The 25,020-nt window shown below is 38.1% G+C and overlaps 1 protein-coding gene across 8 annotated transcripts in view; it reads right to left on the bottom strand.

Moving 5' to 3' along the window:
- PDE7A (phosphodiesterase 7A) overlaps nucleotides 1-25,020 on the bottom strand; it is a 139,164-nt gene that overhangs the window by 29,131 nt on the left and 85,013 nt on the right. For all 8 annotated transcript variants that reach the window (XR_003966352.1, XR_003966355.1, XR_003966354.1 and 5 more), the window contains exons 4-7: nucleotides 17,359-17,510; nucleotides 15,370-15,433; nucleotides 4,314-4,409; nucleotides 2,061-2,161 (exon numbers count right to left, since the gene is read on the bottom strand). Coding sequence is in view for 1 of the 8 variants with exons in the window: in XM_030304369.1 (XP_030160229.1) it covers nucleotides 2,061-2,161; nucleotides 4,314-4,409; nucleotides 15,370-15,433; nucleotides 17,359-17,510 (413 nt within the window). In the remaining 7 variants the exon portion in view is untranslated. The remainder of the gene's footprint in view (nucleotides 1-2,060; nucleotides 2,162-4,313; nucleotides 4,410-15,369; nucleotides 15,434-17,358; nucleotides 17,511-25,020) is intronic.

Below are 25,020 nucleotides of genomic sequence, written 5' to 3'. Positions count from 1 at the left end.
TGAAAGTGTGAAGCCTTGTGAAAGCCCAGGCAGTAAGAGATACAATCTTAAGGCTTTTTTTAGAATGTACTTTTAAAACTGAATGAGTCTATTTTAAAATGTAAACTACAATAAAGGAGAAAGGAATTTTTGCATTTTAGGGCTTAGTGATTTTATCTCCTTCACTGAAGCTTTGACTAAGTTCACTAACTATGTTAACCATGAAAAGTATTTAAAAAAAAAATACTTGAGAGAGAAAGAGGGAGGGAGAGGGAGGGAAGGAGGGAGAGAGGGAGGGAAGGAGGGAGAGAGAGAGAGTGTGAGCGAGCGCATGTGAACACACTCACAAGCGGGGAAGAGGCAGAGAGAGAGGAAGAGAGAGCATCCCAAGCAGGCTCTGTGACAGCACAGAAACAAACCATAAGTTCGTGACCTTGAGCCAAAATCAAGAGTCAGACGCTTAACTGACTGAGCCACCTAGGAGCCAAGTATTTCAAATAAGTGTAATCAAAGCTGCATAAGGCAAAAAGTATTTAAAATAAGAAATATCAGATACATAGGCAAAAAAAAAAAAAAACAACAAAACTTAAAATTAGTGCTGCCAGAGCTGCACAGGTAAGGCAGCATTTTTATTCATTTTTACCACACCCTTCGCACTCTCACCTTGCCCAGTGCCTGGCATCAGCCCTTACCTTCCACGCCCCTGGCTTCTGGTTGGGTGTGGCCAGTGGAAGATGGGAGGGGAGCCACCTTCACAGACCTGTGCACCAGCTTAATTAACCTCCTCTGTGTCTCACAGAACATGACACTTACCTTCATCATTCCATTTACCTGGCTGTATGGTGATTATCAGTTTCTCCCAAAAACTCTCAACAGAGGCTTCAGCCTTGGCCCAGAGTTTTTTTAAAAAGCTCAATTAGAAAATTCGGGCACTCAGGAGTATACATTTGTCAAAAATGTACCCATAAAATGTATATATTTTATTGTGGCATACAAGTGATACCACAATGAAGTTGCTTTTTAAAAAAAGCCATGATGTATATACTTTAAAAACTGGGGTATTTTCACATATTCCACAATCTCTTGAAAAATGACAAGACTGGTGACCACATGGCTATATTCTCAGAACTGGCATCAATTAGCACAATCTGATTTAGTCAGCTTGCTTTCCCTTCTAACATCTAGTGGGAACTCAGATCCCAGGGGGAGAAGAGTTTAGAAACAGGGCTGAGGGTAAGCAAATGTGATTTCAGGACCATCGGGGGTAGGAAACATCCAAAGACAAACACGGCTTTCCGTTACCATCTACAGTTGATCCCTACATCTATATCTCCAACAGATTCTCTTCTCTGCTCCAGACTCTCTTATCCAACTCTCTATTCAACATCTGCATTTGGATACCACACAAACACATTTAACTCTACATATCCAAAGTGGAGGTCATCATCTCTACCAGCCTTACCCCCAAAACTTGCTCCCTTTTCTACGTACTTTCTCTCACAGAATTCCACTCTCTACTCAGCTGCCCCACGCAGTCTTCATTGACTCTTCTCTCTGCTTCATTCCCCCAAAGGCATGCAGACACCATAGGCTAGGCACTCTAACTCCCAAGAGATCTTACAGACCGTCTACCTCTCTCCTTCCCCAAAGCCCCTTGCCTAGCTTGGGCCACCAGGCTCTTTCATGGTGCACCAAAACAAAACAGCTTCTGACAGGTGTGGGAAAGTCTCCTGCTTCCCTTCTGTAGCTCCCCATTCATTCTCTGAATTGGACTAATGCTATGCGGCCCTCATGAAGGTTACAAGGAGCTTGGTGTAAATGCCAGCGTCTTAACACAGAGTTGGGGGTTTCGTCGGATCCAGACATCACCTGGACTTCTCCAGCTTCTCTCTCAACAATCACTCAGTTGTCCAACTGCTATACAAATATAACCAGGATGGGAAACTTGATCCAGCCAGATCTCAGTTTAGTGAAGGAAGCCTCTGATTTTGAGTCAAATCACTCATTTAAGGAAAAGTATTTGAAAGTAAGTCAAGGAATTTTCTTAGGATTCGCACCCCCTGTAAATGTCAGCATCTTACCTTAGGTTCTTTTAAGTAACAGTGCATGGCCTGAGTAACATCTGCAGCATGGACCGCATTGTGGTAAGGGTTCTGACTGTGGTAATCTTCTTGAATCATAACTGCATCAAAGAAAAAAGATCTCAAATTTAATTGTACGTGGGACGCCTGTGCAAAGTACAAGAATTGTGATAATTATGAGTTTTCCACTTACAATCTTCATGTGGCTACCAGCTAGTTGTTCAGATTCAGATGGATGACAATCACTCAGAACTCACATGTATGTCCAAAGAATCAATACCACTGTGGCTGCTAACTTGTTTGAAATTATCAGAAGGTATTCATGTCAAAACAATAAATATTTTGTTTATTTTTCTTTTTTATTTGTTTAAGTGTTACTTATTTTTGAGAGAGGGAGAGACAGAGTGCTAGCGGGGGAGGGGCAGAGAGAGAGAGGGAGACACACAGAATCTGTAACAGGCTCCAGGCTCTGAGCTGTGAGCACAGAGCCTGATGTGGCGCTCGAACTCACGAGCCATCAGATCATGACCTGAGCCGGCAGTCGGATGCTTGACTGACTGAGCCACCCAGGTGCCTCTCTTTTTCTCTTTTAAAATGTGAACCTATCATTGTACCAAACTCCTCTCTTTCAAATGTAATTTGAGAAGAGTTTCTCAGTTTCATTAAAAGCATTGCAATTCATTCAACAAACACTTGTCCCAAGTACTGTTTTAGACTCTAGAAATTTATCAGTAAACAAAAAACTTTATGAAGCTAAAATATTATAGTTATTAGGGCATATGAAGATGATCCCATGGGCGCATCATCAGTGAGGTATTCGTTTCAGAACTGGAATTAGTTTTTCAGTAGTAGGGATGGACCTTCTTTTAATCCTACTGTCTCTACTCCATGTCTGTTAGGCTTTCATGAAAAAGGAGACTAGGATTAGGGGTAGAGTTATCCCTGTTGCCATCAAGCCTGCAGGATGGCCCCAAGGGCATAACACTGTAATCTACTGGTCACTAGTAAAGTGAGCCAATTCCACAGTGGTGAACCATGACTCACTGGTGAGAAGGAAAGAGCATTAGAATTATGTATTTACTTTAACCCATCCTTTCAAATAGCCTTTTAATTACTCTTGTTAATATCTATTTTTATATATGTTTTATAATTTACACAATTTGTTAGTGGAGTATTGCAGGTATACAAATTAGAAATAAATATGCAGGAAAAGTCTCTCAAAAGTCCTAGGTAATAAATTTATCTTAGTTCAGTATTTAAGAGGAAAGAAAATATTACCTTCTTTTTTAAAAAAAGTAAATAATCCTCATGCTAATTTTCTTCTAACATATTTATTTGGCAAAAAAGTTCAGCTTTTTCCCTAGCAAAACAGTCTTATACAAATATCACCGTGCACATTTAAACATATTAAAAATAATCTTTAAGTTTAACGTAAAGAGATTTCTGGGATCAGAAAAAGAGAACACCTAAGTGCAATGCACCTAATCTTTTAAAGTTTGAGCTTTCATAGTTTGGAAAAAGGACAGAAATTGTGTCATCTTTGTGACAAAGCTGTGGTCAACCTAAGAGATTGACTGCAAAAGTGTCCCACTTCTTCACCATGCCCTCCATTCATGGCTTTGAACCTTCAAAGCTTCCTGGACGAGAGGTGTCATTCACCCCCTATCAGACTTGCTTTGGCCAACAGCATGGGGTGCTTTGAACCTTCAAAGCTTCCTGGACAGAGGTGTCATTCACCCCCTATCAGACTTGCTTTGGCCAACAGCATGGGGTGGAAGTGATGGAGAGCCAGACCTGGAGAGCCAGTTTCAGGGGTCCGGGTATGCCAGCTCCCTTGGAGACTGCCCATCACTCTTTGAAGAAGCTCAGTTTGTCATAAAATATATTTCCTTCTTTTTTTGTTTTTAATATGAATTTATTAAGGGGCCAAACTCCTCTGACTCCTTTGAATTTAATGGGGGACCATGTAGAGCTGAGTCACATGAAGCCCAGTGTCCCAGCTGAGGTTCCAGTCCAGGCCCACAGAGTAGCCTGCCTGTTGTCAACTGCAGGTACATAAATGAACTCAGCTAGACTACAAGCAGCATTCAACAGCCCCACAGACTCAGGAGCTGAGTAAGTGTGTGTCATTCCAAGCCACAAAAATTTAGGGTAGTCTGTTTTAGAGCAATAGCTAACTGAAAAAACTGATGAAAACTTAAAACAGATTCTTGTTCAAATGTTATTTCTGTTAAACGGGTTAGAATCACTTACCTAAAAATCTACGAAGTTTCATCATATCTAAATGGAAGTACTCAATTAATCCATGAAGACTAAATAAATGAAAGGTTAAACTTACTAGACTATTTCCTAAAATGAAAAAAGAAGAGAGATTAGTAGGAAATATAGACTAGCATAATTGCATTGTGCTTCCAAATATGGGTTTTGAATATAACACAGAGAGTACAAATTCCTACATTTTGTCTATCTAAAACGTACATCCTTAATTTTACCAGCTGTGAACTTTAATTCTTATATCTTTTTTCCATTCTAAGGAAAAAAATGGGCTTTGTTTCATTTTTCTACAACCAAATAACTGGAAGATAAGCATTTTCAAATCAATTTTTTGAAAGACACCAAAGTAATTAGAATCAGTAGAAAACTTTGCACCAACTCCACCTAGACATCCCTCTACCACATCACTAACTGTATGAGGATGTCCAATCAAAGTCAACTGTGGTAGCTGCACCTTGTTCACTAGAGGTTGTGTTTGTTCTTTAAGGTACAGAGCTAGGAGGAGGGACCAATGACCTCAAGATCAAAACTCTGAACTCAACCACTTGTCTACCCCATACTTGTAGCAAGAAATCTGAGTAGCTGGAAGGGGCGGGTGGTCACAAAACTAAATAGAATTCTATTCTAACACTAAGTTCACAGTCAACAATTATACAGCAATCTTATTATGTTTTTCTAGTGAAACAGTTCTTTATCTGTTTTTAACGCTTATTTATTTTTGAGAGAGAGAGAGAGAGAGAGAGAGCGAGAGAGCATGCACGCAAGTGGGGGAAGGGGAAACTGAGGTGGGTAGAGGACCCGAAGCTGGCTCTGCAATGACAGCAGCAAGCCCGATGTGGGGATGGTGACCTGACCCAAAGTCGGATGCCCAACCGAGACACCCAGGTGCCACTCTTTATCTCTTTAAATGCCTATTTTCAAGCTTTCTCTATTCTTCTCAAATTCCGCCCCCCCCCATTCTCAACAGCCTCATACTTCACAGAAAAAATACAAGCCCTCATTTCCTTTTCTTTCCAAAGCCAATCCCTCCATCCCTCCAGAGTGTCTCAGAAACTGTGCCACCTACCAACACCACCCCCCCATGCCTCCTCCTTCCCCCTGAATCAAAATATCCCTCCTCAGTCCCTCCTTCTAGTGCTCCAATAAGCATCAGCACTCAGGACATGCTCTAGATTTTATCTTTCAAACAACAAAGAATACTTGACTCTCTTGGCTCCCTCCAGCTGCCACCCTGTCTCTTCCCCTAAGCTAAGTTTTCTGAAAGAGCTGCTACCTGCTGTGAGGACTATCTCACCCTCAACTTCCACCCTTTTGTCACTGACAACTGGAGTCACGTGAGTATAGACATGAAATCTGGAAATACTAGCATTGTTATAATGGTTAGTCTGTCTTCCAAGATGTAACTCTCCATTTTTTATACCTTCTATTATATTTCTCGAAGTTTTGTGCATTTCCTCTATTAGGACACATGATATAAAACTGTACGTTTTAAAGAGTTAGAAGCTCAAAAATTACTGCCAGAATTTAGACAATAACATAAAGATGATTCTAAAGAAACCAGCTCTCTAAAGAAACTATCACTCTTAAAAAAATCTATAAAAGACTTAACTATTCTCACATCGCATATTTATAGTAATAACATTTATGGAGAATTTTAAAGGACCACTGGGCTAACTTCATTACCCAAAACTGCCTACACAATTGTCAACAGAAGCCCACAGCTAAGGAAAAATATAAATTAATTGAACAATATTTGCATGAGAAACACTGGAAAAGATGCAGGAGACCAAAAGAGATTATTTTTTAAAAACCTGACATAGCACCTTAAACAAAAAAACTTTTTCAAATCTTTTATTTTTTTAAGAAATTAAATGTTAAAATGTATTTGAATCCTGATAACACTATACTGATACAAACAGGAGCCCATCTGGTTTAGAACCATTTGTGAAGAAGTGAGCTATATTCCTGTTATTATTGCTGTAACAACCCACTTTTCCTTGGATATATACATAGATATTTCACAATGTAAGTTCAAACAAACAACCCAGTTTAATATAGGCAGAGGATACGAGTAGACATTTTTCCAAAGAAGATATACAGATGGCCAAGAGCCAGATGAAAAGATGCTCAACATCACTAGCCATCGGAAATACAAATCAAAACCATAAATGAGATACCACTCTACACCTGTCAGAATGGTTATTGTCAAGAAGACAAAAAATAGCAAGTGTTGGTGAGGATGTGGAGAAAATTGCACTATTGGTAGGAATGTAAATTGGTGCAGCCACTATGGAAAACAGAATGGAGGCTCCTCGAAAATTTAAAAAGAGAACTAACATATTATCCAGCAAGTCGACCTCTATTTACCCAAAGAAAAGAAAACACTAAGTCGAAAAGATATACGCACTCCTCTGCTCAGCGCAGCATTATTTCCAATGGAAGCAACCTAAGGGTCCACAGACAGATGAATGGACAAAGAGGATATGGCATACATATACGATGGAATATTATTCAGCCATAAAAATGAAGGAAATCTTGCCACTTACAACTACATGGATGAGTTTTGAGGTCATTATGCTAAGTGAAATAAGTCAGACAGAGAAAGACAAATGCCATGATCTAACTATTATGTGGAATCTTTAACAGACAAAAAAACCAAGCTCATAGATACAGAGAACAAATTGGTGGTTGTCAGAGGCAAGAGTTGGGGGTGTTGACAAAATGAGTGAAAAGGGTCAAAAGGTACAAATTTCTAGTTATAAAATAAGTCTGGGGAATGTAACGTACAGCATGGTGACTATAATTAATACTGTATTACATATTTGAAAGTTGTTGAGAGAATAGATCTTAAAGAGTTCTCACAAAAAAAATGTAACCATGTATAGTGATGGATGTTAGATTTTTTGTGATTGTTTTAAATATATACATATATTAAATCCTCACATTGTACACCTAAAGCTAATATAATGTTATATGTCAATTATACCTCAATTTAAAAAAGTGGGTGGGAATTGCTGAAAATGGCAGAGTAGGAGGATTCTGAGCTCAGGTCAAGCAATGGCCACACACCAAAACTGCAAGTACATACAGAGTAACTCTTACTGAGAACAATCTGGGGACTAGCAGAACAGCTCTTCCACAGCTAAAGATGTAAAGAAAAAGCCACATCAAGAAAGCAGAGATGTGATTTGGTCGGGGTCCACACGCCCAGCTTGATAACCCACAAGCAGGAGGGATATCACAGGTAGAGAGATCCTCCCTGAGAAGTGAAGGGTTTGAGCCCCACATCAGGTACCCACTGCCCTGGGGATCTGTGCCAGGAAGAAAAGCCTCTATAACATCTGGCTTTGGAAATCAGCATGCCTTATGTCCAGAAGCCTTGAAAATCAGTGAAGCTTAACTCCAGGAGAGCTGGCCGGCTGTGGGAAGCCAAGATTCCACTCTTAAAAGGCCTGCATATAAACACTTGGCTGAGACCAGAACAGAAGCAATACATGCTAAACAGCACCTAAGCCATAACTGAAGGAGATTCACTGACTAATTTTAGGGCTTGTGCAGTAGGGTCAGGGCTCTGTAGGAACTTTCTCCAGGAAGGAAGCACTGAATGGCACCATTTTTCTTGCCTTCCTTCTGCCTTGCTGGGCTGATGCTGGCGGGCACCAGTTCTGACACTATCCATTTACCTTTCTAGCACTGCTTACCCTGACCAGATGTCAACCTGTGGACCTGTCCAGCCCAACCTTCCCTTCCTGGGGGATACCCTTCCAAAGTGGTTCCCCTCCTGTTGCACTCAGCAGAGAGCCTCAACTGAGACTGGTGCCTGTCCCCCCAAAAGTGGCTACTGTCCCACCACACTGAGTCGCCTCAGCTGGGACTGGAACCCCACAAAAGTGGTACCAGTGTGCCCACATAATTTGTGATCCAGCCACAAAGGAGGGCACATGCAGCCCACACAGGGGAAATCCCTGGAGTGCCTGGGTATAGTTAACAGGGGGTGGGGTGGTGTTTACGCCTCACAGGATGCCTTCTATATAAGGTTACATGTTCAAGACCCAGAGACACAGCTGATCTACCTAATATATACAAACAAAAATAGGCAGGGAAAGGAGGAGACAGAGGAACATGTTGCAAATGAAAGAACAAGACAAAACCTCAAAAAAAAAAAAAAAAACTAAATGAAATGGAAATAAGCGATCTACCTTATGAAGAGTTCAAAGTAATGGTCATAAGGATGCTCTCCAGACTTGAGAAGAGTAGATAAACTCAGTGAGAACTTCAGCAGAGATAAGAAATATAAAAAAGAATGCATCAGAGCTGAAGAATACATTAACTAAAATGGAAAACACGGTAGAGGGAATCAACAGCAGATGAGATGATGCAGAAGCACAGATCAGTGATCTAGGATTTCAGGGTATTGGAAATCATCCAAACTGAACAGCAAAAACAAAAAACAAAAAATTAAAAAAGAATACACATTCTTTGGAGACGCACATGAAACATTGTATTCTCCAGGAGAGATCACGTTAGGCCACAAAACAAGTCTCAATAAATTTAAAACTGAAATTACATCAAGCATCTTTTCCAACCACAACAGTATGAAACTAGATCAATTACAAGAAAAAAAATACTGGAAAAAACACAAACATGTGGATGCTAAACAACATGCCAATAAACAATCAAGACGTCAATGGAGAAATGAAAGAGGAATTCAAACAACTGAATTGAGTCAAATGAAAATTAAAATATAATGTTCCAAAATAGAAGATGCACAGCAAAAATGTTTTTTTTTTAAGTTTATTTATTTATTGAGAGGGAGAGAGAGTGTGTGAGAGAGAGGGAGAGTGAGGGGGGAGAAGAGAGAGAGAGGCAGAGATAGAGAGAGACAGAAACAGAATCTCAAGAAGGCTCCACACTGTCAATGCAGAGCCCAATGCAGGGCTCAAACTCACAAACTGAGAGATCATGACCTGAGCTGATATCAAGAGTTGGATGCTTAAGTGACTGAGCCACCCAGGTGCCCTGCAGAAGCAGTTTATAGTGATAAAGCCTACCAAACCATTAAGAAAAATGTGAAATAAACAATCTAAGCTTACACTTAAGGGAATGAGAAAAAAGAGGAACAAACAGTGCCCAAAGTTAGTAGAAGGAAGGAAATAATAAAGAGTAGAAATAAATGAAATAATTAAAGGAAGGAAATAATAAAGAGTAGAAATAAATGAAATAATTAAAAAATAATAGAAATGATTAATAAAATTAAGAGCTGATTCTTTGAAAAGATAAAGTTGATAAACCTTTAGACAGGCTCATCAAGAGAAAAAGAGGCAGGATTCAAGTAAGTAACATCAGAAATGAAAGAGGAGAAGATACAAAAGACACCATAAAAATACAGCTGGTAAGAGACTACTAAAACAAGTAGATGCCAACAGACTGGACAACCTAGAAGAAATGGATAAATTCCTACATACATAATCTTCTAAGATTGAATCACAAAGAAATAGGAAATTTGAACAGACCAATTACTAGCAATGAAATGAATCAGTAATCAAAAAACTCCCAACTAACAAAAGTCCAAGACCAAATGGCTTCTCACAGGTGGGTTCTACCAAACACTGAGAGAAGAGTAAGTACCTATCCTTCTCAAAGTATTTCAAAAAATTAAAGAGGAAGGATTGTTTCTGTATTCATTCTACAAGGCCAACATTACCCCGACACCAAAAGTAGACAAAGACACTTTGTACAAAAAAAGAAATTACAGTCCAATATTCTTGATGAACATATTTACAAAAATACTTAACCAAATATGACCAAACCAAATTCTACAATATAGTGAAAGGATCAAACACCATGTTCATGTGGGATTTATTCCAGGAATATAAGGATGGTTCCACATTTGCAAATGCATCAACAGGATATACTACCTTAACAAAATGAAGGATAAAAAGCATATGATCATCTCAACAGATGTAGGAAAACCATTTGACAAAATTCAACATCCATTTATGATAAAAACTCTCAACAAAGTGGGTACAGAGGGAACATATCTCAATATAAAAAAGGCCACATATGACAAACCCACAGGTAACATCATTCTCAATGGTGAAAGGCTGAACGCTTTCCTTCTAAGAACAAAACAAGGATGCCCATTCTTGACACTGTTATTCAACACGGTACTGGAAGTACAAAACACAGCAATCAGAAAAGAAAAAGAAATAAAAGGCATCTAGATTGTGAAGGAATAAGTAAACTGTCACTACTTGCAGATGTCATAATCCTATATATAAAGAAAACCCTATAGACTCTACCAAAAAACTATTAGAACTACAAATGAACTCAGCAAAGTTGCAGGATACAAAATTAACATACAGATATGTTGTACTTCTATATACTAGTAATTACCAGAAAGAGAAATTAATAAAATAATCCCACTTATAATTGCATCGAAAAGAAAATACCTAGGAATAAATGTAACAAAGGAGTTGGAAAATCTGTACTCTGAAAACCTATAAGACATTGATGAAAAAAATTGAAGATGCCACAAAGAAATTGAAAGATGTACCATGCTCATGAACTGGAATAATATGGTTAAAATGTCCCTACTGTCCAAAGCAATCTACAGATTCAATGCCATCTCCATAAAAATACCAATAGCATTTTTCACAGAATTAGAAAAATAATCCTAACATTTGTACGGAACCACAAAAGATCCCCAATAGTCAAAGCAATCTTGAGAAGGAACACCAGAGCTGAGGTATCATGTTCCCAGATTTCAAACTACATTACAAAGCTACAGTAATCAACGATATGGTGCCAGCACAAAAGGAGACATATAGATCAGTGGAGCATAACGGAGAGCCCAAAATAAATCCATGCTTTAATGGTCAATTAATCTATGACAAAGGAGGCAAGAATATACAATGGGGAAAAAAACAGTCTCTTCAATAAATGGTGTTGGAAAAGCTGAACTGCTGCATGTAAAAGAATGAAACTTGACTACTTTCCCATACCATGTGCAAAAATACACAAAGTATGGACTCAAGACCTAAATGTGAGAGCTGAAAGCACAAAACAATGGAACATTATTGTAATGGCACATTACTCAGCCATTTGTGATAACATGGATGGACCTAGAGGGAATTATGCTAAGTAAAATAATTCAGATAGAGAAAGACAAACACCATATGATTTTGCTTATATCTGGAATCTAAAAAACAAATGAACAAACAAAACAACAGAAACAGACTTACAGAGAACAAACATGATTGCCAAGGAGGTGGAGGAATGGGGAGAACAGGTGAAAGGGATTAAGAGGTACAAAATTCCAGTTATAAAATAAATATGTCACAGAGATGTAAAGTACAGCATAGGGAATATAGGCGATAATATTGTAATAACTTTTTATGGTGACGGATGGTAACTACTTCTGTGGTAATCTTTTGTAATGTATATAAATGTCAAATCATTATGTTGTACATCTGAGACTAATATAACATCATATGTCAATTATATCTCAGTAAAAAAGAATGTGTATTTATTCTGTATGTTTAGGTTATGATAGCATTCTCCCAAACTTGTTTTGCAAACCTAATGAGACAAATTACCAATTTCTAGGTCTTGAATAAGTTTTAAGAAAGCTGCAATCTAATGGTAAAAATATCTTCTGGAATTCGGGCAATCTGCAATACATATAATGTCTTCCGCCAAGAACTTCAAAAGAATCAGACAAAAACCAGTCTAACAAAGTGTACTACCCATATCTAATTGGAAAACTGCGTGTAACATTGTTTCTTATTTCTAGTTTTTAAGATACCAACGGACTATTTTAATACCAGTGAATAAGAACACAAGTCAAACATTTCAAAACAAGTAATGCTTACCTGTTCTTCTTGCACAGAAGAACTTACTTTATACAAAAATGGAAACACTTTCTTGGAAAAGAAAATTGTGCTTATAGAAGAGCCTCCTTCATAAACATGTATCCAAAGATAGAACTGCTCAAGGTACATGTAAGGGTCATTGATAGTTCTTAGGTGTGATTCCAGATGGCAGCCAGGAGGATGAGGCTGCCATGACACACACCTGGTAACGAGGGTCCTCACATGCCAGGTAGATCTCGGGGGTGACAAACCCTATCTTGCTATTTTACACATAACCTCTCATTCCTATAAAAGGAATGCCAAATATATCCTACCAGATGATACGTATTTTCCTCCTTGCAGTGGACAAGGTGGGACCCTTTGTCTTGGTGGGAATCACTGAGTTTTACCTCTTCTCTGCGTTCCCCCTACTATGTCATCTGGCGAATTGCCAGAGTAAGAAATACAGAAAGCACGGGATCGGTAAGCAACAAAGGAAAACTATACACTTGGATACCATACATATATATTATCCAGAATTCATTTCTGGCTAAGCACTTTTAAAAGGAAAGCATTTCTAATAAAATAATGAAAGTTAAAAAATTTTTCTTGCCCATTTGCTCTTCATGTATAGAATTCCCGTAACTTTTGGGTGGCTCTCGTTACATGAATATGTGTATCACCATCTGTAAAATCACAGGTGTGTAGTTACCTGCTAACAACCAACCCTAAGAAGAAACCATTCAGCCATCATCGTCACAAAAAGTAATGAGGTGATTAACATGAAAGCTATTCTGCCCATCCCACACTTTCAACCTCACTCTACTTTCATCACCAAGACCCCTGACTAGCAGATATGTACTTTTTAAAAATGGAATTTAGAAAACAAACAGCTATTTCAATGAGTAAAAGTGTCCCAGCAGACTAATAGCAGGTGAGGAGCAATTACAGTTTATAGAAGGCTAAACCTGGAAGGTGTGAAGGGTGGCATGGTTTGATCTACATTTATCTTGGGATAATAACTGAAGTAATATTCATATTAAGTTAGAAAAAAGGAATTTCCCAGATCTAGAAGAAGATGAGTCACCTGATATTTTGCCATCTACATGTTTTAAAAAGGGAAGGCTGAAGGGAAAGACAACTGTGTAAACGATACTAGAGCATTTTGTGTGGACATGCCAAGTGGGGCCAGAGAAAGGCAGAAAACAGTCACCCAAGGGCAAAGGAGAGGTAGAAGAGAAAGAGAAAAGGAAAAAAAAAAAAAAAAAACCCAAAATGGCAGGGAAGCAGGAGGGGGACTGTGCTGATAAAACAGAATTCATTGTTTTTCAATTTTGCTGAGGATCAGTCCGATTTATTTTCTGTCAACAGTGTACAGACAAATAGAAGGTGATCTCAAAGCTATTTTCTTTACATGGACTTTACATGGTCACACAGCTTACAGGGAATAATGTAGTGATACTAAAAAGCTAGACCCACATTGATTCTCAAGATGACTAGAGTTGTATCTGCTTGCCCATTTCCCACATTTAGCTTCCTTATGAAAGGAGCTTCATTCCAAAGAAAAAAAGAAAACAAAAAGGTGATTTCAAAGTACATAGCAGTGAACTACATATTTAATTCACTCTAAAAAAAAATTTTTTTTTTAATTTGAGAGAGAGAGAGACACAGAGACAGACAGAAAGAATGTGAATGCATGAGCAGGGGAGGGGGAGGCAGAGGGAGAGAGAGAATCTCAAGCAAGTTCCATGCTCCGAGTGGAGCCCGGCGCAGGGCTCAATCCCACAACCCTGGGATCACAACCTGAGCTGAAATCAAGAGTTGGATGTTCAATTGACTGAGCCACCCAGGTGGCCCACTTCATTCTAAACACTCAGAAGTGGCTTCCTCTCAGTGTACTTTCCAATCTGCTTTACTTTTATTAAGGTTTATTTATTTATTTTGAGAGAGAGAGAGAGAGTGTGTGTGTGTGTGTGCAGGAGGGGAAGAGAGAGGGAGAGAGAATCCCAAGCAGGCTCCACAGTCAGCACAGAGCCCACTGTGGGGCTCAATTTCTAGAATCATGAGATCATGACCTGAGCCGAAATTGAGTGAGATGCTTAACCAACTGAGCTACCCAGGAGCCCCGTTTCACTTATTAAAAGGATATTTAGGGGCGCCTGGGTGGCGCAGTCGGTTAAGCATCCGACTTCAGCCAGGTCACGATCTCGCGGTCTGTGAGTTCGAGCCCCGCGTCAGGCTCTGGGCTGATGGCTCAGAGCCTGGAGCCTGTTTCCGATTCTGTGTCTCCTTCTCTCTCTGCCCCTCCCCTGTTCATGCTCTATCTCTCTCTGTCCCAAAAATAAATAAACGTTGAAAAAAAAAAAAAAAAGGATATTTAGACAAGCAAAAAGATATTTAGACAAGTACGGTCTAGTTGAATAATGTGTACCATTTTTTTATGCCAAAAATTTTACCCTAAATAAAAATGATTCTCAAAAGAAATCCTTATCCTGTTCCAAAGAGAATAAGGAAACATGACCCTTGCCCCTAAAACCAAACAAAACACAGGAGGGAGTAAACAGATTAGAATCACCTGGTGTTTTCAAACCATTCATATTCTGTAGATTCTGATAAGACTCCTAAAGAAGCTACAAGCTCATCTCCACCCAACCATGAAGACGCCATGTCATAGGGAACCACTGTTGATCATATGTCATATCTCTCAAGTGTACAGAGAAAGAAAAGCCTGAGAACCATAAAGTTAAAAGAAAGGATATCTTTAAAATGTCATTAATCTACCACATATCTGTGGCTATCAAAGCTGAAATACAGTATCAGAAGATGTCATTGTAAATGACCACAACCCAAAAGAAACCAAAACAGGAAAACAAAATAATGAGGTAACAATTTCACTTTGGGTTATCTATAATAGTAGCATTAATTAGGGATGGATAGCCAAGTGATGATGATGATGATGACTTTTGATTACTGCTAACCAAGAGTAATGAAAAGACAAAATTATGAGAGTGATTCTTTGAGCTTATAGATCAGTCACTAAAGAAGGAACAAAATGATGTTCTGTTGGCAGCAGAGGGCTCATAACCTAAGTAAATGAAAGCAATAAACCCCCGAGTGACTGTACCATCAATGCAGCAATCTAGAGTACACATTAATTTGAGTAAGTCAAACTCTTCACTTACCATTTGTTAGTCTATCAAATAGAAAGATATCAAAATTCCAATTTCCAACTTTTTCCAGCATACACTGAAATGAAAACCAAACATTCCTACTGTAATTTAAGTTCAATAACAGTCTGACTTTTACAGATAGTCCATAGTGAAGTTAGTGAAAATGGAAAGTGATTTACTTTAAGAAATGCAAAGTATCATTCTCCTTTTAATCATGACCTTTCCAACTGGCTCCAAAAAAGTGTCCAAAGGGTAATCTCCATTTGGAAAACCAAATAGTCTGTATTCCAATTAATGAATGTACAAGTAAGGTTATTGTTTCTTTCAATTCATTCCTATACTCCCATGAACTTTTCAAGAATTCTAACATAATTTAACACCATGAACCATATATGGTTCACACATGGCATGGTCTAGAAATTAGATTTTAAAAATAAGTTATAATAGTTGAGTACTTACTATATTCCAGGTACTGTTAAAAGTGTTTTGCTTACTCTTACTATTCATACCAAGACTATGAAGTAGGAGTTGTCTTTAACCCTCCTTTATATATGGGGAAACAGGCTAAAAGTAACTAACTTGCTCAGCTAGAAAGTAATAGAGCTGGGATATTAATTAACTCAGGTGGTCTGATTCTGGAATCGTTGTTTGTCATTCCTTTTCTTAAAAAAAAAACAACACTCCCAACTTACAGGTATTTTTTTATATTCTTTAAATATCATTATACAATAATTAATAGCCTTTATTACATTTAAGTTGATGTGTATTCCAGTTGAGCAAATAAATCTCACAACAACCAAACCAAATTCATATTTTTACACTATATATTTGTAACCTGAAATTTTTGTGGAAAGTTCACTGTTGTACACATCTATCAATAAATTGACATAAGAAATACTCTTACTAATAGTGATTATTTGATAGTACTAACAACCACTCATACACAGATCAATATTCTCATTTTGTTTATTTTTAATTTTTTTTAATGTTTATTTTTGAGAGAGAGCATGTGTGTAAGCGGGAGAGGGGCAGAGAGAGAGAGGGACACAGAATCTGAAGCAGGATCCAGGCTCTGAGCTGTCAGCACTGAGCCCGACGGGAGGCTCAGACCCAGGAACTATGAGATCATGACCTGAGCCGAAGTCAGACGTTTAACCAACTGAGCTACCCAGGTGCCCCGATATTTTCATGTTAAAAAGCAGAACCTGTAAACTTTTTACAATTTAAAGAAAGCATGAACACTTTTCTATAGATTTCTTTCACAAACAGGGAAACAATTTTTTTGCACTTTAATGTAATTGTAAAGAAGGTACCTTAGCCCTATGTACACACACTTACAAAATCTGGCCTGTAAATATTAGGTAAAAAATAATTTAAAAAATGTCAGAAACATAAGATCATTAAAAACTCTCATTTGGTCAAAAACAAGCTCATCTGAGCTCCACCTTCATTAAGACATTTATTTTAAACTATATAAATAATGCTCACAATCACTGGGTTTAATTAGAAAATGTATAAACCCTCAAAATAGCTCAGTGATGCAAGAGACTATAAAAAATCATTTGACTGTAAGTCATGAGACCTAACATCCTATGCTGGGTTTACCTCTAAACAGTGGGTGAGCTCAAACAGTCCCTGATGCTCTTTAGGTCATAGATTCTTTATGTATAGCATATAGACATTAGATCAGAATAGCCATAATATTCTTCCCAGAGTTAAAATTCAGTGTGATCTTATAGTTTAATGTTCACTGATCTACTTGTTACTTACTGTTACAATAAACAAAAACATTTTCATTCTTTTAGTTACTTCAGTGATTTCCCTTGCTCTGTAATACCTAATTATAAAATGAACACCCACTCTAAAGGAAAAACTGAATAATGGGCTTAACTAATTTTTGCATAAAAAAAAAAGGTTCTAATAAGTCAATCCCATATGGGAAAAAAAGGGTTTCATGAAACTTATCAAAAATTAATGTTTTCTTGAAAAAGTTATACACACCTTGGCTTGTCCATTATAATCATCATCTAAAATGTTTAGAGAATTTGAAACAGTAGTACCGCGAAAAAAGCGAGAAGATCTAAGATACCGCTGGAAACTTAGTAACCTCCTGATATTTCTTGCAGACACAGAAACTTCAATTTCAGATTGAGCTGAAATAAAAGAAGTAAAAGGTGAGTATAGCAAGTCGAAACTGTGCACACACAATCTTTGTTATACTCCTTTCTAGTTACATACAAACCCTTTTTAAAAAAACGAATCATTATATCACATTTCTAGGAGAGAAAGAAGTACTTCATTTGTATTTTCAACTAAAGAACTAAAAATGAAGGGGTAAACGGTCAATTTTGACAGGATTTGGAAAGCTAATGGGGAATGTGGCTGGATTAATAGTCAGGTTTTTTGTTTTGTTTTTAACTCTGAAGAATTATCACCTCTCATTCTATTGCTTGAATATACTCGATAGACATTATGGAGAAGAAAGACAAAAATCTAGTTTCAAACTACCCTTCATACTGAGAATCCAGGTCCCCAGTTACATACGAGAATTTAACAATTACACAACTACAACGTCTCAAATCCTAAGGAGATATCATTTCAAATATTAAGATAATTTTATTTAGAGGAAAAGGAGAAGGACTGGAAAATTAAGTAACATATTCTATTAAGAATTCTAAAGAATAGGGACAAAAATCCTGTAAGATGAAAAATTCTAAGGAAGAGCAAGTTTAACACAACCATTTTTTCCTCTAGTGTTAGAACAAACCAGTTTCCTTAAGTACCAGACGAAGTAACAGACTTGGGTTAAAAGCCATCTTCTAGGGAACACATGTTATCTTTAAACTCTAGAATCAAACTAAATTCAGTGAAATGCTTTATAATATATAAAACACATGAAAAAGGAGACTAAGGATCAACAATTATCATCTCTCATCTTCTGTTAACTTAAACCCACCAGGAAGAATGGCAGGTGATCAAACATACTCTCCCTTATGCATCCAGTCACTAACTCCTCTATTAACCTGTATTACCCTGTGTTTTCATATCTATAGAATAATGGCAATTAATATGCAGTTCAAAGGGTGCTGGATTGAGTGAGATAAGGTATCCATGAGCTGGATATATTAAGTAACTGGTTGCAATGTAGATGATGACAAAACTGATGTGATGCCACTGCTTGGAGGTATGCTTCCAGGTAGTTATCCTAAGTTTCCAATCCATTCATGTTGCTTTATTATTATTATTTTTTAATTTTTGAGAGAGAGCACGAGCAGGGGAGGGGCAGAGAGACAGGGAGACACAGAATCCAGAGCAGACTCCAGGCTCCAAGCTGTCAGCACAGAGCCTGACATAGGGCCCGAACTCACTGATGGTGAGATCATGACCTGCACCAAAGTCGGACGCCCAACTGACTGAGCCACCCAGGCGCCCCTCATGTTGCTTTAAATAAAAGTACTCATTGGCTCCACATCATCTTAAAATGAATTCATGTCCTTAGTCTGAAGAAAAGGCTTCATGTTACAGGTTCTGACTCGTTCCAGATGTGACTCAGATGTCATTTTCCCTGGAGGCACATCTGAACGACTGCACGCACACTCCCCATGTAGAAGTGGGAGGTGCCTCCTCTGTGTTCTCAAAGCTCCCTGTGCAGACGTCTATCAGACTACTTCTGATATTGGATTATAACCACTTATTTACCTGTCTCCTTTGACAAATGGTGACCTCCAATGTAGCCAAGAACTACTTTTTTTTTTCATCTCTTTATTCCAAATGCTAATAATAGCACCAGCTAGGTATATGTAAAATATAATGAATAAATGCATCCTCGTTTTGAAATAGCTGATGAGTTTTCAGGCTCCCATATACTCACATAAGCCAGAAATAAAGTAATATACACTGTTATGTACATTTTTCATAATGTACTCATTTTTCATTCCAGTGAATCTAAAATAGAAAGTTTTTAGAGCAACTGTGGAGTTAAATTTCTGATCTTTATCAATGTAACTTACATTAAAAGGAGTACAACAAAAATGGTAAAACTACTAATCAAGTGATTATGTCTGAACTAGAATTTGCATGTTTGAGGACATGAGGGTAGACTAAGTGTTCTGTGAAAACAATGTTCCAAAGTGCTTTGCAAAAAGTACCTCATTTAGTCCGCAACAATGTCAAAAGATAAATATTATCATTCATTTTTACACATGAGAACACTGAGTCTACAAGAGATTAAGTAACCTGTCCAAGGTCACACAGCCAACATAGGACAAGTGGATTTTAAAACACAGAACTGTCTGTTTACAAAGCCTGTGTCCACACTATTACTCATAGGTTTTTATTATATCTCTATCGTTCAATTATTAAGTGTAAGATTCTGTATGACATTATTCAAAATTGTCTTCACGTAGACGAACGCATGCAGAAAAAGAAACACAGAGGGGAAAAAAGCTAAGGTACACGAATTTAAGTCTAATATGATCCTTTTAGTCCTATTCTTAGAAAAGAGTGAATCGGGAAGGGACAGAGTTGAACGGTAGGAACATATGAAGAACAGATGAGACTAATTAGCGTATACTAGCACCACCATCTCTGTTTTGATAAGGCACCTTACAGTTTTACAAAAGCGCATTCACATAAGCTATCCCATTTAGTGATCACAACAATCCTGTGAAGATGACAAGACTATCGCCCCCATTTTACACACACAACTTTAGAAACCAAAGTAGAAATGCAATACAATTAATGCATTAGAACCAAAGCATTTAGAAAACTTCTAGAAAATGTTGCAGAATGTCTTCTATTCATTATGGAAAGGAGTTCAAAGTCATGAGCATGGTTTCGTGAGCATTCCCTTCAAGTGATCTTAAATCACAAAAGGTAACAGTTTTGTCACTGGCAATTATACTGAATCACTATGTGCATATATGTGTGTGCATACATGTATACACTAATAATAGTAGCATCACTGCTTTCCAATTATATATCCAAACTCATGCACCCTGGAAATAAGTGTGAGAATCTCTTTGGGAGCATAACTGCACAAGGACCAAAAAACAAATTAGCCTCACTTGAGGGGAAAACCCCAATAACTCAGTCCACCATGCTAAATCCTCATATCAACAAGGCAGGATTCACATTATCAATGGTTAAGACATCTGGCAGTCTGACAGCACCCTCCTTGCCCCTGCCTTACTCCTATTTTCTGAGTAATTTTTGACAAGTCACAACCTCTTAATGTGTCACCTTCCTTAAATGAAAAAAACAAAAACTAAATGTAATTCGTATCTTCCTATTTCATAGAGTTCTAAAGTTGGTACATGTTATCAAGAGTTCTGTTTTGGCCATATTAAGTTGAGAATGAATATTAGACACTAACTCAAGGGGAAATGCTCACTCATAGGAGCCCAATGCATCCAGCAAGACCAATCCCATAAATAACCTACACAAAGGATAAGAAACAGAGTTTCATTTAATGACAGAACCAGCCTTAATAAGTACTGATTATTTTGCAGACAACCTAAGAAAGGACAGAGAACCTGTCCAGATGAAATAGCAAATCAATCACAGAACAGTGTTTTCTGCACCTAGAAGGCCTGGGGAAGATTACTTAAGATTACATTCTGGAAAGAATGAAAATCCCATGACACCTTGTAGAGATAGCAGCTAAAACTACCTCAGAGCTTTGCTTAAGACAATACGGGACCAGAATTTGGGGGAAGGAGGAAGAGGAAGAGAATATTCGATATTTCCATTAGTCTAATTAGTAATATGTAATGCACTTGCACTACAAAAATGAAAAGGAAGGGCGCCTGGGTGGCTCAGTTGGTGAAGCATCCAACTCTTGATTTTGGCTCAGGTCATGATTTCGTGTTCTTGAGTCTGAGCCCCAAATCGGGCTCCACGCTGACAGTGTGGAGCCTGCTTGGGATTCTCTCTCCCTCCCCCCCCTCTCTGCCCCTGACCCACTCATGCATGTGCATGCTCTCTCTCAAAATAAATAAATAAACATTAAAAAAAAAAAAAGAACAAACCCGAACCTAACCCCTACCCAGTCATCCATCCAACCACCTCCCAAGGCTTCCCCCAAGATAATTTTTTTCTTAAAGATTCTTGTGTATTTTTCCTGAGTTTTTTGATCAAATGTATGAAATCCTTATATACTATTTTTCTACTCCTTTTACATAAATGGTACCATATATTCCATTATATGTTCTGCATCTTGCTTTTTATCTTGGCTCTCCTTCCCTATCAGTACATAGAGACCTTCCTCATTTTTTTATGAGGCTATCAAGTATTTCATGATATGGATGAACCATAATCTGTTTAACCAGTACTGCCCTGAAGAGCGTTGCTACAACTTTACAATTTACAAAAAATACCTTCATTTTGTAAAATATGCTTATATTTCCACTTCTTGATTTGTCAGCTTAAGACATCATCCTTTAATATTTTGTTATTACACGCAAGGAAATGACTCTATATCCTACTTTCCCTTTCCCAATGTTTGTTAGTTGACGGAGTATATACTTTTTCTTTCATGATAATAATGTATCTCACAAACAATATATCTTTGAATGGTAGTCTTTGCATTTGACAGACAGCTTGACTAAATATAAATTCTTGTCTTTCATTTTCCTTCCTGGAGTGTATTTCAAAGTACTGATTCATTATCTTCTGGCACTGAGGTTTGCAAAGTCTGAGGCAAACCCTTTACTTCCCCCCTTTAGTGACTTGGTCTTTTGCCATGGCCACCCACAGAAACTCTCTTGATCTTAAAGTCCAATGACTTTGCTAAGATATACTCCACTGTGAACCATTCTGGATCATTTTCCCCTCATACATGGTGTGCTCCTTCAATATGTCATTTTAACTCTTCTGTTACTTATGAAGAGTTTTCTTGAATGGTATCGCTAATTATTTATTGTGTTCCACTATTTTAGCTTTATTATTCAGAGACGAAACTGTTATGTTGAAACGACTTTACCTATCATCTGTATCTCACTTCCTCTCCAATTCGTTTTAATCATTTATTTGTTTTGTTTGCTTTCTTATTTTTCCCAACCCTGCTTAGCTTCTGAGATCAGACAAGATTGGGTGCACTCAGGGTGGTGTGACTGCAGACTGCTTTTCTCATTTCTATCCCCTATGCTCATTATCTTGGTTACTGCATATTCTACACCTTTGGTCCTACCAAATGCCTTCATTTCTGTGATATATTTGGACTTTTGCTTCTATTGTTTTTTTCCTAAATATTTATTTATTTTGAGAGAGAGCGAGCAAGCAAGCAGGGGAGGGGCAGAGAGACAGGGAGAGAGAAAATCCCAAGCAGGCTCTGTGCTGTCAGCACAGAGTCCCATGCATGGTTCAATCTCATGAACTGTGAGATCATGACTTGAGCCAAAGAATCAGACGTTTAACTGACTGAGCCACCCAGGTACCCCTTGTTTCTACTCTTTCTTGGTTCTGAATGTACATGTTTCAACCACTTTTTTTTTATCTTGCCTTATTATCTATTCCCTGAGTTCAATTTGCTCTTTATGGCTATTGCTTCATTGATCAAAAAAAATTTTAATGTTTATTTATTAACAGAGACAGAGTGCAAGCGGGGCAGGGGCAGAGAGAGGGAAGCAGAATCCGAAGCAGGCTCCAGGCTCTGAGCTGTCGGCACAAAGCCTGGTGTGGGGCTCGAACTCACGAGCCGTGAGATCATGACCTGAGCTGAAGTCAATGCTTATCTGACTGAGCCACCCAGGTGCCCCACTTCATTTAATTTTTTAAGTGAGTGGTACAAAATTCAGTCACACTTTCTTACATCATAAAAATAAACTCAAAATGGATGAAAGACCTAAATGTGAGACAGGAAACCATCAAAATTCTACAGGACAAAACAGACTACAACCTCTTTGACCTCGGCTGCAGCAATTTCTTACTTGACATGTCTCCAAAGGCAAGGGAAATAAAAGCAAAAAAATGAACTATTGGGACCTCATCAAGATAAAAATCTTCTGCACTGCAAAGGAAACAATCAACAAGACTAAAAAGTAACCGACAGAATGGGAGAAGATATTTGCAAATGACATATCGATCGGATAAAGGGCTGGTATCAAAAATCTGTAAAGAACTGAACAAAGTCAACACCCAAGAAAACAAATAATCCAGTGAAGAAAAGGGCAGAAGACATGAACAGACACTTTCCAAAGAAGATGTCCAGATGGCAAACAGACACATGAAAAGATGCTCAATGACACTCATCATCAGGGAAATACAAATCAAAACCACACTGAAATATACCATCTCACACCAGTCAGAATGGCTAAAATTAACAACTCAGGAAACAACAAATGCTGGCGAGGATGTGGAAAAATGGGAACCCTCTTGCACTGCTGGTGGGAATGCAAACTTGTGCAGCCACTCTGGAAAACAGCACAGAAGTTCCTCAAAAAATTAAAAATAGAACTACCCTATGACCCAGCAATAGCACTGCTAGGAATTTACCCAAGGGATACAGGAGTGCTGATACATAGGGGCACTTGTACCCCAATGTTTATAGCAGCACTTTCAACAATAGCCAAATTATGGAAAGAACTTAAATGTCCATCACCTGATGAATGAATTAAGAAAATGTGGTGTATAGGGGCGCCTTGGTGGCTCAGTTGGTTAAGCGGCCAACTGTGGCTCAGGTCATGATCTCAGTTCCTGGATTCGAGTCCTGCATCAGGCTCAGTGCTGACAGCTCAAGAGCCTGGAGCCTGCTTCAGATTCTGTGTCTCCCACTCTCTCGGTCTTTCAAAACTGAATAAACATTAAAAAATTATTAATTAAAAAAAAAAGAAAATGTGGTATGTGACACACACACACACACACACACACACACACACACACAATGGAATACTACTCAGTGATGAAAAAGAATGAAATCTTGCCATTTGCAACAACGTGGATGGAACTGGAGGATATTATGCTAAACGAAATAAGTTTAGTCAGAGACAGACAGATATCACATGATTTCACTCATATGTGGAATCTGAGACACTTAACAGATGAACATGGGGGAAGGGTAGGAAAAACAAGATAAAAACAGAGAGGGAGGCAAACCAGAAGAGACTCTTAAATACAGAGAACTGAGGGTTGATGGGGGTGGGGAGATGGGGAAAATGGGTGAAGGGCATTGAGAAGGGCACTTGTTGGGAGGAGCACTGGGTGTTATATGTAAGTGATGAATCACCAGATTCCACTCCTGAAGCCAAGACTACACTGTATGTTAGCTAACCTGAGAATTAAAAAAAAAAAAAATCGGTCACAATTTTCATCAATTTGAAGTAACATTTTTCTGTGAGGTGCTCATTATTCCAAAGAATGAAATTATCATAATTACTTACTCTTTTTGCTTCTGGGCTGTTTCTTTTATTTTTCTTACAATTCTGTAATAAACATTCTTATAACTATACCTTTCCACATATCCTAGTTGATTCCCTTGGAATACACCCTCAGAAGTAGAACAAACACATAGGAGCACATTTCAATGGCTTCTAAAACACACTGCCAAACTGGAGAATAAGTTTTCTAAAAGAAAATTAGAGGGGCACCTGGGTGGCTCAGTCAGTTAAGCATCCTACTGCAGTGCAGGTCATGATCTGGCGGTTTGTGGGTCTGAGCCCCGCGTCA

Source organism: Lynx canadensis, chromosome F2, assembly GCF_007474595.2.
Source record: "Lynx canadensis isolate LIC74 chromosome F2, mLynCan4.pri.v2, whole genome shotgun sequence".
NCBI lineage: Eukaryota > Metazoa > Chordata > Mammalia > Carnivora > Felidae > Lynx > Lynx canadensis.
The sequence above is the reverse complement of the archived record's forward strand: the minus strand, read 5'-3'. Positions and strand labels throughout refer to the sequence as shown.